This window comes from Leucopleurus acutus, assembly GCF_964270905.1.
Source record: "Leucopleurus acutus genome assembly, chromosome: 2".
In the NCBI taxonomy this organism is placed as follows: Eukaryota; Metazoa; Chordata; class Mammalia; order Artiodactyla; family Delphinidae; genus Leucopleurus; species Leucopleurus acutus.
The window spans coordinates 165,880,109-165,895,085 of NC_139143.1; the positions used below are offsets into that span (position 1 = coordinate 165,880,109).

General features: G+C 54.6%; 1 protein-coding gene across 1 annotated transcript; it reads right to left on the reverse strand.

Annotated features, from left to right (window-relative positions):
* Positions 1-2,875: 2,875 nt before the first annotated feature.
* GJB5 (gap junction protein beta 5) lies at positions 2,876-14,593 on the reverse strand. Its single transcript, XM_082833595.1, has 2 exons — positions 14,464-14,593; positions 2,876-4,007 (listed from the first exon to the last, which is right to left on the reverse strand). The coding sequence occupies exon 2, from the start codon at positions 3,981-3,983 to the stop codon at positions 3,162-3,164; it is 822 nt and encodes a 273-aa protein (XP_082689721.1). The 5' UTR covers positions 3,984-4,007; positions 14,464-14,593; the 3' UTR covers positions 2,876-3,161.
* Positions 14,594-14,977: the final 384 nt, after the last annotated feature.

The following is a 14,977-nucleotide window of genomic DNA, read 5'->3' on the forward strand; positions in this document are numbered from 1 at the left end:
GCTGACTGTGGCCTTTGTTCCTCGTGTGGATGATCTAGACCAGGGGGTCCCAAGGCCTAGGAGAACCTGGAAATGGGAACCTTCATTAAGGGTGTGACTGGCAAACCATTTCACGACCACCGTATCATCATGTCCACACTGGCAATGACTCGGTGGGGTAAGGATTGCCATTGTCCCCAATTCACGGGGGAGTAAGCTAAGGCCCAGAGAGGAACACGCCCAAGGCCCACGGCTGGAAGTGGCAGAGCTGGTCTTGAACTTCCATCTTCCAGTTCCAAAATCAGGGCATATTTTATTTTACGAAGTAATAGATATATGTGAAGGGTAATCATCCTGCATGATGTGCCCACCAACCTCATCGACTCCAACCTTCAGGCCTGCGGCGTCACGTGATTTCTAAAGAAACAGTAACAAAGTGTGGGTTGGACGATCTGCTCTCCCATCAGCCCCCAGGGCTGGACCCGGCAGGACGGGGGGGATGTGCATCTTTTTTTCTTGGCCGCATGGCATAGCGTGCAGAGCTTCTCCTACCAGGGATCGAACCCGTGCCGCCTGCAGTGGCAGCAAGGAGTCTTAACCACTGGACCGCCAGGGAAATCTGAGCGATGTGTATTTTTATCCTTCAACTTTCTCCAACTGAGCGCCAGCATGAGCCAGGCCCTGTGCCTGGTGGGCAGACCCTGGAGTGATATCCATCCTCATTCTCCTCTCTGGCTCCAGGAGGTCCCCCACCCTGACATTCCCTTCCAAATGAAACAGGCTCTTTGGAACCATGGTGGCTTGGTATCATCCTGCCACCCCTTCTTTTGGTGCTGGGCCTGAGGGCTGACTGTCCTGACCACAGTGGGTTCCTCTGGAATTCCAACCATTCCAGCCTTTGGGAGGGATTGGGGAGGGGACAGAGCTAAGATTCTGGCACGGTCCTCCCCCCACCATCTACCTTTTCTTTCAGGGACATCTCCCCTCTCCGTCTGCTCAGTGGCTGTTTGCTGCCCACACAGGCCATTGTTTCATTCAGGCTGTGTCCTGCGTGCTCCATCCTCCACACCCCTTACCTGCAGTGACATGGTTTTCCACCTCTGGCCCTGGGCCCTCCCCATCCCTGACTCAGGCATCAGCATCTTCAAACCTTGTGCCTCTGGGACATTTTCTGAGCCTCCTCCTCCATCGTTTCTGGAAGAATGCCTCACCGGTACTTAAATGGTCTGTTCACCTGTTTTCCGTGCCAGACTGTCAGCTTCTGGAGGGCAACCTCCGCATATCATTCGTCTCTGATTCCCCAGGACTCCGCACCGAGCCTGGCCCAGTGAACACACAATAGACATTTGCTAAACCCAGTCGAAACCCCACTTCTTCCTCATCCCTCCTCTTATTTATCTCTTCTCTAGTCTTCTGTCCTCCCTTTGGTCTGGCAGGACATTCGTTCCCCTCCTTGGGGCTTCCCTGGGGTTTCTCCAGAGATCCTCTGTGCCCCCTACTCCTCCCTGAAGTCTGGCCCACAGCCCGAGGTCCCCTGGGGATCGTCAGCCCATCCCTGCCTCCCAGCCCAGCCTCCTTCCCGATTTGGTCCTCACCTTTCTTGGGTCTAGCAGCCAGTCTCCAGTCCCTGGGCCGGTCTGTCTGCCCATCTGCCTGAGGGCCTCCTGGAGGCAGCTTTTGTTCCTCACTCCCCTGCTGGGGGAGCTTTCTGAGCCAGTGAACCAAATGAGAGCGATCGGGTGGGCAGGCAGGTAGGCGGGCGGGCTTGCTGGGCACACGTTCAGAGCAAACACCTGTGTCTCTTCTCCCCTGGCCCACGCCTTCTCTGCAGCTTGGCCAGGCATGGCTGGGTCTGGCTCCCCGTGCTGGCAGGGACACTGCCCGAGCAGGCGCAGGAGCCTGGTAGCCTCGTGTTCGGGACCTGGTTGGCACCAGATGGCATTGTCCCTGTCCCCCTCCCATTGCCCTATTGCCCCCGTCCCCCTGTCCCCAGGCCTCTCTCCTACCTTTTCTCTGGAAGCCTGGTTCTGAGGCCCTCAGCAGCTGACATCTATGGATCTATGATCCAATCCAGGATTGCATTCTACCCTGGCAGGACATTTCTGGGGACTAGAGCTTGGGCTGCTGGTGAGTTGTGTAGGAGGTGGGAGGGCCTGCCTATGGTTTCTCTGGACAAGGGCACCGCTGCCCTGGTGGAGACAAGGAATGCAGGTCGCAGCATGAAATGCACAGCCTCCCTGTCCAGCCTCTATGGGCCTGGGTTTCCAGGGAAGTCGGAGTGTGACCCAGTGGGGGCTGCAGAGAGGCCTTGGGCCTGGAACAGTGAACGTTAATGTGCAGCCAGGGAGGGGCTCCTTTGCCTCATTTCCCACAAGCATTTATAGAGCACTTCCTAACACCAGTGACTAATGCTTATGTGGCCTTTTCACAACCGGCTAACCCCATCCGCAGTCGTGAGCTCATCCAGACTCACGACCCCACCAGCTCAGTATTGTTAACCCATTTTGGAGAGGAGCTGTAGTCGCTTTCTCACAGTTCCACTGGAACTTGTGTTCAAATGCAAGTGTTATGACTCAAAAGTCCATTAACTTTCCACCGAGACACGCGGTTCCCCATGTAATTAAGCTCCATTCTCTTTGCAGACAACCCACAGGCCTAAAACTGCAACTGGGGATAAAGGCTAGACTTGAGCATGAGCAAGGGGCATGACACCCACAGGAGTGCTGGGGGCGCTCTTACCTGGCTAGATCAAGTGCAGCCCTTTGCAGGGGCAGAGATGTTGACCCCATGACCTGATAAGGCTCGCAAAGGTCGAAGGATCAAAGGTCACCTTGAATCAGTGAATGAATTGACTTTTATTAAGCCCTGACCATGGGCACCACACACTGAAGGCATGTGCACATCCATTCTCGTATTAAGCCCCTCCTCACAGCGGCAGCCCTGTTGGGGGGTGCCTCATCATCTCCGTTGTACACAAAAGGAAGCCGAGGTTCAGCTCCGAGGGGTAACTTGCCCAAGGCCACACAGCTGGGGTAGGTGGCAGGAGCTGGGGAAAAGGGATCTGAACCCAGGTCGTCGGACACTCCCTCTTGCCTGTCCCCACTCCCTGCACAGTGCTCCCACCCCCAAGGCTGCACCTTGGCTGCCGGGTCCTTCCAACCCAGGCCTGACCAGGCAGCCCCTCACAGGATGGTTTTATTCATGTGGTCTCGAGGGTGGTCTGGTGAGAGAGGAGGGGGAGCGTCTGAGCCCAGAAAGGTGAGGTCGCCCAAGCGGAGGTCATCCTGTTTGGAGGAAGCGGTGGCCCAGTTCCGGCGGTGGCCCTGGCCCGTGGCCCGGGCTTTCCTCACCAGCAGGCACTCCCGGTACCTCTTGTTCACCAGGTAGGCCAGCTCCACCAGGTTGAGCACGATGCAAACGATGGCCATGATCACCATGAAGAGAGTGAAGATGTTCTTCTCCGTGGGCTTGGAGATGAAGCAGTCCACTGTATTGGGACACGGAGCCACGTGGCACCTGACCACGCGAGGGAGGGTGTATTTGGGGTAGAACGAGTGGAACACGTAGAGGAAGGCGGCATCCATGCCGGCCTTGAACACCAGGCTGCAGACGTACGTCCACCAGAGCCCGCCCCACTTCTTGCCGGGGTCCGGGTAGAGGCGCCCGCCGTTCTTCCCTGCTGCCTCTTGGTGCTTCTTCTCCTGGGCCTCGCGGTAGGCCACGTGCATGACCACGAGCAACGAGGGGCACGTGACCAGGATGAGCTGCAGGGCCCAGAGGCGCACGTGGGACACGGGGAAGAACTCGTCGAAGCAGACGTTGGAGCAGCCCGGCTGGCGGGTGTCACAGTCGAAGTCCTTGTGGTCATCACTCCACAAGCGCTCGGCCGTCACCAGGTACACCAGTATGCGGAAGATGAAGACCAGGGACAGCCAGATGCGCCCGAAGGCTGTGGAGTACTTGTTGACCCCGCTCAGGAGCCCCTCGAAGATCCCCCAGTTCATGGTGGCCCCGGGCGTCGGCTGCTACTGCAGGGAGAGGATGACTGTCATTTCCTAAGTTTATAGAACGCTCACGCTCAGCACCTTATAGGACAGTGTCACTGGATTGGATCCTCCCAGCCACGGCGGAGCTAGGTTCTATTATCGTCCCCTTTACAGCTGAGGGAAACTGAGGTTCAGAGGGGTTGTGCAGGGTCACACACGATTAGGTGCAGAGCTGGGCCTTGAGCACAGGTCATTCAGCCCAGAACCCAACTCTTCCCCATAGCAGTGGGTGAAGGCGGGTCCGGGGAGCCACTCGTCCACCCAGGTCTTAAGGAGTTGGGACATGCTGACTTCCCTCTCTCTCCCAACCATGGCCCTCCTCCTCAGCGAGTCAGACCTGGGGATGACTTCTCCTTTCCTTTCTGAGCTAGGCTGTCTCCCCTTACACAGCTTCTTCCCAAGGGGAACCCGCTCTTTGCCTTTTACTTGGTTTGGGGGATGGGGCTAGAGAGGAGGCTGGAACCTTGTCCCCAAACTCCCGTCTGGTGTAACACCATAAATATCCAGGCAGTGTCCTGCTCACGTGCGGCTCACTTGAAGCAAGGCCAATGGCAATGCAGCTGAAACAAAAGCGATGATTCTCTTGATATTGATACAATAGGCTTCGTAGAGTAGCCTGGTATTCCTGTGCTTCCCAAACTGGTGTTCCATGGAACCCTGCTCAATAGGCTGGCAACAGAAGCAGCAAGAGAAAAGGATTCTCTTCTGTGTTCAAGAAAAGTAGTCAAGCACTATGTTCAGAGCACAGTTAAATAGGTCCCTTTACTTGACCATGCTAATAAATTCACATTATGAACCTCCCAAAGGAGGACAGAATATGCAGCATTGCACCAACTCCTTTGACTGTAGAACCCTTTTTTGTCATCTTGTAGAACAGCCTTGTCAAGACACCGAAATGGGAAATCCTGCTCTGGTCAGTTCTGCTGGCGAGTTTGGTGTGATGAACACAAAGGAATCAGATTTACCTCCAATTAGGGAATGTGACTATGGTTCAGGGTGAGGGGCGCCCACGACCTCTCTTGGAATTCCTCTGTCTGGCTCCTGGGGGGGGGGTCCACTGAGACCTGTGCACGGTGGTCTTACCCTACTGGGCTCCCTGGGACCTCAGGGAGCCTGTCTGCACAGCCTGTTGCTCTAAGGGGTTAGTGCTGGTCTAGGCCAAAGGTGACTGTGCTGTCCTGCCCCCGCCGCCCCCTCCACCAGCTGTGTGATCCACTGCAGATGGGCAGGGTAGTGATAAAAGCCAGCATTTATCGGGTGTTTATGCAGCGCCAGCACTATTCTGAGCACTTTGCACGAATCAATACAGCAACTGTATAAAAGGGTATATGTTTTATTCCCAATTTACAGATGAGGAAAGTGGAGCACAGAGAGGTTTGCTCATAGTTACACAGCTGGTAAGCGGCAGAGCTGGGATTTGAACCCAGGCAGGCTGGCTTCAGAGCCCACACTCTGGGCCTGGGCCCCTTTCCTTGGGTTTCGGGAAGCTGCCTGCTGTGTCCACTCCCTCCTCCACCAGGTGAATCCCCAGTAGGGGAGGCTGGGGGTGACTCTGCTCCCTGCCCTGTCTCTCCACTGTCCTGTCTACATAAGAATGTGGGCCCTGGCTCTGAATCATCAGCTTGTCTTTGCTCAGTCCTTAAGGTGGGTGGAACTCCTGGCAGCTTCTCAGGGAACACCCAAGGAGGCTCTAGTCCGGGGCGCTCCGCCCAGCCCAACCTGGGGTTGGCGGCGTTTTGCAGGCCCAGGCAGAGCTGCCCCATCTGCTTAGCTCCTGGCCCCTCTGGGAGCCCCTCTCCCACTCAGTCCCTGGCTCCCACCTCTGCTCAGCTGGGGAGAAAGGGGAAAAACTCAGAGCAGAGGAGGGGGGGGCCCATCTTCATTCCTCCACCATCAGGACGCAGGGCGGCCTTGTGTTCAGGCCACTCCCCCGACACTCCACCAGAGAAGTCTCCCCCTTCCAGGTGTGCTGAGGGGCAGAGCACATCTGGACACAGATGGCCTTACCTGAGTGGCTACTCCTCAGGGCTCTCTGGGTACCGGCTCCTGGCTGCCAGCCGTCGAACTCAGCAGGCAGCGGGAACTCATGTCAGAACCAGGGAGAGTGTCTGTCTGGGGAAGCCCGTTCCTAGGACAGAGCCTGCACATTTCGGCAGGCAGCCTGGGTGTGCCGCCGGCCAGGAGGAGGAGCTGCGCCAGGCACTGCCACTGGCTGGGCCCCAGCCTCCCCAGACTGTCTCTGATGAGGCCAAGGAAATTTAGGGTTTCCCTTCTCCCAGGGGCTGGGCCCCAAATCCTGGCATCCTTTTGGGGACAACCACAGGTCCACTCTGAGTCCCCGCTTGTCTTCCCATCCCTGGCCTTGTGTGGAAGAAGCCGAGGCCTGACCTGGCTTCTTATCCTTTCCAGAAATTCCCACTGCCACTTCTTGGGACTCTATGGGCCGCTCCCGACTCTCCTCCCTGTCTAGTTGCTGCTCAGTGGACTTCTGTTCTCACAGCTTCAGTTACCTTTGGAAATGCCATGAGTCCCAAATTCTCTCTCCAGCCCAAATGCTTTTGCCCATCAATAGTCCCCACCTGGATGCCCTTCCTTCACCTGTCTCCTCACCTGGCCTACTCCTCCAAGAAGCCTTCCCTGACTGTGCAGCCCCAGGTGGCTTAGGGCCCCATCTCGGGGCTTCCACTGCCTTCAGCCTCCACACTCTCATCAGATTGTATTGGAATAGTTGATTTTAATTGAATTTGCTCCAGGGACCCGCCTGTTGAATGAGCAAATCAGTTCCCATGAACGGACATTTTTAGGGGCTTGTCGTGAGTGCAACATAACACGGATCAGCCCCTGACCCCCAGGAACTCACCAGCTTGACCTTAATTACCAGTTGCTAAGTCTAGTACCAGCTGCATAGCCTCTCATGATGGCGAAGAGCTCATGGAACAGTTTCTGGGCCCAGCTTCCCATTGCTGCTGGAATCTAGTTCAGTCTTTGCACCCCAACACTGAGTATCTGAGGCGCTGTACGGAAAGCCACCCTCTCCCCTGCACACACAGCCCCACTCCTCCCCGAACACGTACACCAAGCTCCTCCCCAACCCTTTCATGGCTGACTGCCCCTCACTGTCTACCCCGACCCCGAGGGGCTGCCCCCTACCCCCATACCAGACACACTAGCCCTTCCATCAGCCCGTGTTTTGAATTCAAGAATCATTGCTGAGACACGGCTGTGTGCCAGGTGCTGTGTTTGGGGCTGGGCTACACAGATAAAGAGAGGAGCAGAAGAGGTTGTCAGGGTCTCCCAGCCTGGGGCAGGCACACAGATAGGGTCCTAGAGACACAGAGATGTAAGAAGGACGTTGAGGGTAAGTTCCAGCAGAAGGGACTTGGGGTCCCTTGGAGTGGATGAGTCCTGTCCAGAGCAGGTGCCTCCCTGTCTAACGGGTCAGGCAGAAGAAGGAGCTGCCTTAAGGCAGGGGAGGTCTGCATCTGGAGCTCATACACCCCTACGTCTGGGCCCACACCCCTGCATCTGGAATCTCACAGCCCTGGATTTGAATCTCACCTCTGGTTCCTTCAGATCTGGGGACTTTCCCTGTTTCTCGGATGTACAATGAGACATTCTGTGCCCGTGAGGGGTGTCCTGTGAGGACAGTGAGAGCGATGCAGGGCGGTGCCTGAGTGCAGGCTGCGTGGCCTGAATCCGGCTCTGCCTCTTCCTCTCCATGTGGTGCCAGTTTCCTATCTGTGCAGTGGGACAATAGCATTGCCTACCTCGTAGGGTTGGCGCACAGATTAGCCCAGCCAATAGAGACACAGTGCCAGAACAGTGCCCGGCACAAAGGAAGCGCTTTCTACCACTGCCTCTGATGTATGTGAACTGCCCGCACACACCTGGCACGTGGTGGGTACCCAAAATGACTTCCTCCCCCCTTCCGTGTTCATCTCTTCTCTCTGAGATGTAAGGAAGGCAGAGAAAGGAGGGGGAGACAGACTACTCGCCAGAGGAAATCTCATGTGGATGGATGATGTCTTTGGGTTAAAAAGGCAAAACCCGGGTCAGGCAGTGACGGTTGGGGAGTGGGGAGGGCAGGCAGGAGGTGCCCCGGGAGGGTTTCTCATTAGTGCCTGGTCGCAGCCTGTTGGTCTAATTAGCTTCTAAGATGCCCTTTATCAGCAGGTCACATGGGGCCTGAATTCAATGGACGGTGTGTCCAAGAGCCACAAACACCTCAGGTCTACAGCGAGCGTGGCACATCCCACATGCACACACTCTTACACCCAGGCCACACTGTGGGCATGATGCTACACACTTGTGGGGCAGTGCTGGGCCCTGAGTGCCTAGTATGGGGCCTGTTAGGTACCACGTTAGGCCTCTGTTTACGTTTTTGGAATGAACGATGTATGAAATATACACACCCTGCAAAGAGAGTCACACATATCTGTCCCCCTCCACGTTCTTCCTCCAGATGATTGCCAAGTACAGGAGAGAGGAGACACATGAATGGATCGGGTACAACGTTGTGAGAAGAGCTATAAGAGACATATAACAGAGAGGGGAGTGTCAAGTTCTGCCAGAGGGAGACCCAGACAAAGTGACATTTAAGCTGGGTCTTGAAGGATGTGTAGGAGTTCACCAAGAGGAGATGAGGAGGACAGGCCTTTGAGGCAGAGGGCATAGAGTGTGCAGTGAAGGATGATGGAAGAGCTTTGGAGAGTGGGCTGGAGGAGGCAGCAGTGGGGGCACTAAGAAGCAAGGACATTCTGGACCGTGAAAGATCTGGAACACTGGGTTAAGGGGCTTGGATTGATCTTGTGTGCAGAGGGAGACCTGGGGGAAGGAAGGAGGCTATGTGGTCAGATTGGTACAGTCAATTCTCATTCTTCATGGTAATTACGTTCTGTAAGTCACCACAAACACTGAATTAGCAAATCTTGAAACTTTGCCAGTAGGGGAAATACAGGGTTCGGTTCCTGCGAGCCTCTGGTTACAGCATTTTCATCAACTGATCAATACGTAACCTTGTTCTACGTGTGTTTCTCTTGAAAGACACCTTAATTATATATAGTGTTGAATCATTAATGTTGAACTCAATGGCCAACAGCGCTATTACTTACTCCTGAACGAAGCTCACCTTTCTATCCTCTTTTGTTTTGGCCCCGGCATGTGGGATCTCAGGGATCCAGGGATTGAACCCGTGCCCCCTGCCGTGGAAGCAAGGAGTCTTAACCACTGGACTGCCAGGGAAGTCCCCCTGAACAAAGCTCATCTAACATGTATTTTCTCCCTAAGGCCCATCACAACCTTCCTATGCTTGGGAATACCAGACAGTACTTCAGTGCTACGCTTGGGGGCCAGTTTAAACAGCAGAATCACCTTCCACAAACACAAAAATGCAAAAAAGGGGTACTAAAGCAACCTCCAGTGGGGCATTTGTTTACAGTATCAGCTGAAACAAGAAGACCAAGCAACCCCTTGTTCAACCTCAGCTGGGAATGTGCACATCAGTGACTCAAGTGTTTTGCTGCTCTGTGCGTGTCCACGGATGACAGCGAAAGCACTGCAAGTATTGATTTTGGGGTTAAACAAATAAATTTTAGTGACTAGACAAACTCACCCATATGGAATCTGTGAATAATGAGGATTGATGGTATGTTTAGAAAGCTCCCGCTCTTCGAAGGAAGAGGCGTGCGAGACCAGTAAAAAAATTACTGCAATGATTTGGGGAAGAGATGAGCCAGAGGGGTGGATTTGGGAAATAGCTGTCAGATACAACTGGCAGTGTTTGGACTCTGAGTGGATGCAGGGAAGGAGGCAGGAAGAAGACCCAGGAGGGCACCCAGTTTGCTAGTTTTGGTGATTTGGCAGGTGGTGGGTCTCCTGATGGAAGGAAGGAATACGGGAGGAGAGCAGGTTGCTTGGGGGGGAGCGGAGGGGCAGGTGAGGGGGAGTTCTTCCCAGATGTTTGGGAGTTAGTTCAATGCTCCTTGTGCTGAATGGGAGAGTGTGGAGGACAGCTGTGTGGATTGTCCGTAGCCAGCAGCTGGCAGCAACAGCTGGGCATGTACTTTGGGGGTTCTCAGCCCCAAGGGGGTGGTGGGAGCCGCTGTCGGAGTGGACGAGGTGACTTTGGGAGAGTGTGCGGAGTGAGAAGAGAAGATGGTCCAGGCAGAGCTCGGGGGAGCACTGATGTCTAGGAAGCAGGCAAGAAAGATGCTTGTGGAGGAGAAAGCACAGTAAGGGACAGGGAAACCAGGGCGGGCAGGGGAGGAAACCCAGCGGTAGAGAGGCCGGTCAGGTCCCTGGGGACTTTTGCTCGAGTGATTTCTGCAGAGTGATGGGGACAGAAGCCAGAGAGCGGTGGGTGGCACGTTTTCAGGAAGCTGACAAGCGAGGTAGAAAGGCGGGGGATCAGAGCTGGAGAAGGGTTCGCTTCTTCTGGGGAGATGGGAACAGACACATCAAAGGAGCTGCTGGAGAGCCATCTGACCTGCAGTTAGATCTTGTTTTATATCTGCCACCCTATCCCTTCCCCACTCTGCTCTTTCCTGGTTCCCTAGCCTCTACTGGGCTGTGTCTGTCCCCCCAGTTTTCAGCCCAGGCACTCCTGGCTCTTGTCACCGCCTCCAACATGTTCTTCTGGCTCAGGCTGAGCCCTGCCTGTTCTCTCTGTTAATGGGTGTGGGGTGGGTGAGAGTTGGAGTCTTTTCTGGAGACTAGCCGTCCCCCCAGGCTCCCTTCTGAATGCAGAGGGCAGAGGACAGCACAGGCATCAGGGCCCGATACCCCACCAGTTACCCATCAAAACTACTGTTCCCAAAGGCAAGTAAACTTTTGGTCTTGGACGAACAAGCTAGGTTGGCCTGTGAGGCCAAGGTGGTGTCCGTTCACTGTTCTCAGGAGAGGTGGGAAGGCTGGACAATGGGGTAATAGTATCAGCTTCGTCACCGGGCGCCTCCCCTGTGCCAGAAACCATGTCAAATGCTCTACGCGCATCCTGTATGTAACACTCCCTGCTCTCACCTTGCCCCTCTCTAAGCAGTTGTCCATACAAGCAGAGTCATCTTTGGAAAACACAAATCATATTAAAACAATCTGTTCCGGGTCTTTCAGAGGCCCCCCATTGTCTTGAAAAAAAACTCCGGTTGCTAATATGTCCTATAAAGTCCTGCATGACCTGGCCTCTGCCAGCCTTTGTTCCCAGTCTCTTCCCTTCCGTGTTTGTGCTCCAGCACAGTGGCCTTCTTTCACTTTCTAGAATGGAGGAGTCTCTTTCCCACCTCAGGGCCTTTGCACATGACTCAATGCTCTTTCCTCATTTTCTTTGAGCTAGCTACCATCAAGTTCCAGATATCAATTTATTTTTTTATTATTATTTTAAAAATAAATTTATTTATTTATTTTTGGCTGCATTGGGCCTTCATTGCTGCACATGGGCTTTCTCTAGCTGAGGCGAGCAGGGGCTACTCTTCGTTGTGGTGCGCAGGCTTCTCATTGCGGTGGCTTCTCTTGCTGTGGAGCACGGGCTCTAGGCGTGCGGGCTCCGTAGATGTGTCTCACGGGCTTAGTTGCTCTGCAGCATGTGGGATCTCCCCGGACCAGGGCTTGAGCCCACGTGTCCTGCATTGGCAGGCGGATTCTTAACCACTGCGCCACCAGGGAAGTCCCTCTGGATATCAATTTAAATGTCACTTTCAGGAAAGCCATTCTTAACCCCTGAAACTAGGTCAGGTTCTTTGTTATCTATTCTCTTTGCATGTGCTTCTCCTTTGTATCCCTTTCACAACTGCATTCCTAGAGTTATGGGTGTGCTTGTGTGTTTAATGTCCTCTCCTCCTTTAGACTGTAATCTTCAAGAAGACCAGGCCCAGAGGTTAGGCCATGGGAATCATGCTCGCTGCTCCATCTCCACCATCTGGCACAGCACCTGGCACGTAGTAGGTGCTTTATGAGTATTCGAAGATGAATGGATGAATGATTCTGTTTATCGAAAGTAAAAAAGCCAAGAGCACTGCCAAATCCTTGGGCACAAGGGTACTGAAGTGAAACTGTTTTGAGAGCCTGGGCTCTGGAGCTTGGCTGCCTGAATTCCCACCCCAGCAATCCTGCTTACCGGCTGTGCAGCCGTGCACAAGTTTTTAGCCTCTCTGGGCCTCAGTTTCACATGGAACATAGGGACTACGCTAGAACCTACCTCATAGGATCGTTGTAAGGCTCAGATGAATAAGAATATGTAAAATATATAGACCTGGTACCTAATAAACATGTAACAAATGCTGGCTGCCGTAATTCTCAGCCAGGACCGTTATCTGGGAGTGAGACTGAGCTGACGCTGATTTCTGTCCCCGATGACTTGGACATGTCTTTGGGAGAGCCCGTCTCAGCTCCGCTGAGGGGAAATGTGGGGAGAGGTAAACAGCCGTGTGGGCCTGAGCAGTCCAATCCTTCTCCGTCACTGGAAGGACACGAGATGCTGCAGATAGGATTCCTCCCTCCAGATGCCTAGAGGGGGGTGGGGGAGACCCCGTCATGTAGGTTCTGGGGGAAGAGCCGGACCCAGCCGCCGGGAGAGCTTCCTCTGCTGCTGACCTGCGTCTGCTGTGAGGCCTGGGCTGGCTTTAGCCAGACAGCCTGTTCCTTTGCTGGAGAAGCTTTGCTTTCTCCTGGAAAGAGTTGTGAGTTCCCATCCCTGGCGAGACTTCACGGCTATGCTTTTGCGGAACGAGGGGAGTTGTGGGATGGCAGGAGTCTAGGAAGGGTGGGAGACAGGCGCGGCAGAGAGGAAGCAGAGCTGGGAAGGGGAGAGAGCTGGGCGACAGACAGAGCCCGCACAGACCCGGGCTCAAGTCCCCTTCTACTCCCTGGCCGCATGTCCTTGACCAAGCCAAGTTTTCTTTCTGAGACTCAGTGTCATTCCTGTACCCGGGGGTGACGGCTGATGTGGAGGAAAGTGATGGAGAGGAAAAGTATGGTGGGTCATGGCTGGCACAGCCAGCCCCCATTCCTTTACTTCCCTGCTCTGCAGGCTATAGCTCTCTGGTTGCTTGGGTGGACATTCTTATTTTTTATTTTATTTTTTTTTAGATATTAGATTTTAATTAATTAATAATATTGGCTGCACCGCGCAGCATGTGGGGGGATCTTGGTTCCCTGACCAGGGATCGAACCCGTGTCCCCTGCAGTGGAAGCACGGAGTCTTAACCACTGGACCACCAGGGAACTCCCAACATTCTTATTTTATCTTCCTGGGGCCCCAGGTGGGCACATAGCCACGCCGTTCCCCTGGGGCCCTAGACCCACCCCCAGTTCTGCCTATGCTCCTGTGCTCAGCCCGAGGGGGCTGGAGCTGGCCTCGCCCCTTGGCCTCTCTCTACTATTTCTGTGGCTCTGGGCGGACTGAGTCACGGCAGCAGTGAGACCCACTGTCCCTGAGGCTGGGGGCCCAATGCTTCCGTACCTCCCCCTCCCTCCAGCCAGGCCCACGGTAAGACTGAACCGATAGCCCAAATCACCGGGGGCTCTGCTGTCTCTGGGCAGCTTGCGCAGCCTCCTCTGCAGAGGGTCGGGAGGCCGATGTACAGTTCTTGCAGCTTTGGCCGCTGGCCACCACATTCTCTGCTGCTGGCATTCCAGGGCCAGGGACCTCCCTGTGGGCTCTGGCCTGGGTGCTCAGCACCTCTGCTCAGTCACGGTCTAGTGTGGGGACCACATGGCTTATTGCAAACAATTGGGCAGATCTGGGTTTTAAACTTTGTTCCATCAGGCGGTGAGTACAGGTGGCAGGTGCTGTCAGAGCCCAGCCCACGTCTCCTTGGCCTGTTCCGCTTTGGTGGTCGAGGGGACCTATGTAAAGCATGGTGATTTACAGGAGGTGGGCTCAGTGCCCAGTGGCCGGCACCTGCCACTAGCCCGGCCGGGGCTCTCTGGGCTTCTGGGGTCTCTCTGCCCGTGAATGGGGCAGCCTGGAAGTGCCAGGGAATTGCCGCCTCACGGAGGGCAGCCTTCAGCCAATGCCTTACGGAAGTTAGGGCATGATTCCTCCAGGCTCCTCCCCCTTGGGTTGAGATAACTGTGAGGTCCACGTCCTAGTCTTTCCCAGACTGAGTTCAATCCCCAGCAGGACTGAGCTCAGTTGTCCAGAGAAACTCACTCAATTACATACCTTCACCAGCTTCCTTTCCTTTCTGCCTCACTCCCCATTCCCATGCCCATATTTCCTGGGATCACCTCCCAAATAAGCAACTTGTTTGCAAACCCGTGTCTCGGGCTTGCCTTTTGGGAGAGCCCAAACTAAGACATCTGTTGTTGAACAAGCAGCAGCCTCACTTCCTGTGCGATTCCCCCATCCTTAGGCTAACCAGCCTCACAAGCTTGCTCTCCTGTAGACTGTCGATTGGCCCAGGGGTGAGGCTGGCCCCAAACCGAGCTCATCTGTCACACCTACCTTGTCAGTTGATCAACCCAAAATGACAGTGTAACCCACGCTGATCTGCCAGGGGTCCTTCCCTGGGACTTTGGAATATGCGCAGGGACGAGTCCGTTGATGATAAACGCTGGACCTGCTGGTGTCCTGCCGTTTGGAAATGCTGCTTGGCTGGATGAGATAATGATCCTGGGACAGAGCGGGAAGCAGAGATGAAGAGCACGGGAGTGCTTGGAAGATGTTTGCATCTCCGGCTCCGTTTATCTTTGGAACCCTGTGTTGTTTCCCCACTGCACGGTCCCTCTGCCCGAGTCTATTTAATTTAGGTTTCTGTCGCTCGCAACCAAGAATACTCTGTGTGACCCTGGGTTTGCCATTTAGTAGAGCCTGGTGCATGGTAAGTGTTTGATAAGTATCTGTTGACTGATGTACACTCTCTGGACCCCATTTTCCTCATTTGCATGTTAGGGTCAATAATACTTTATAAGGTTGTTGGAAATATAAGTTAGACAGTGAAAGGGCAGGGGCTTTGAAG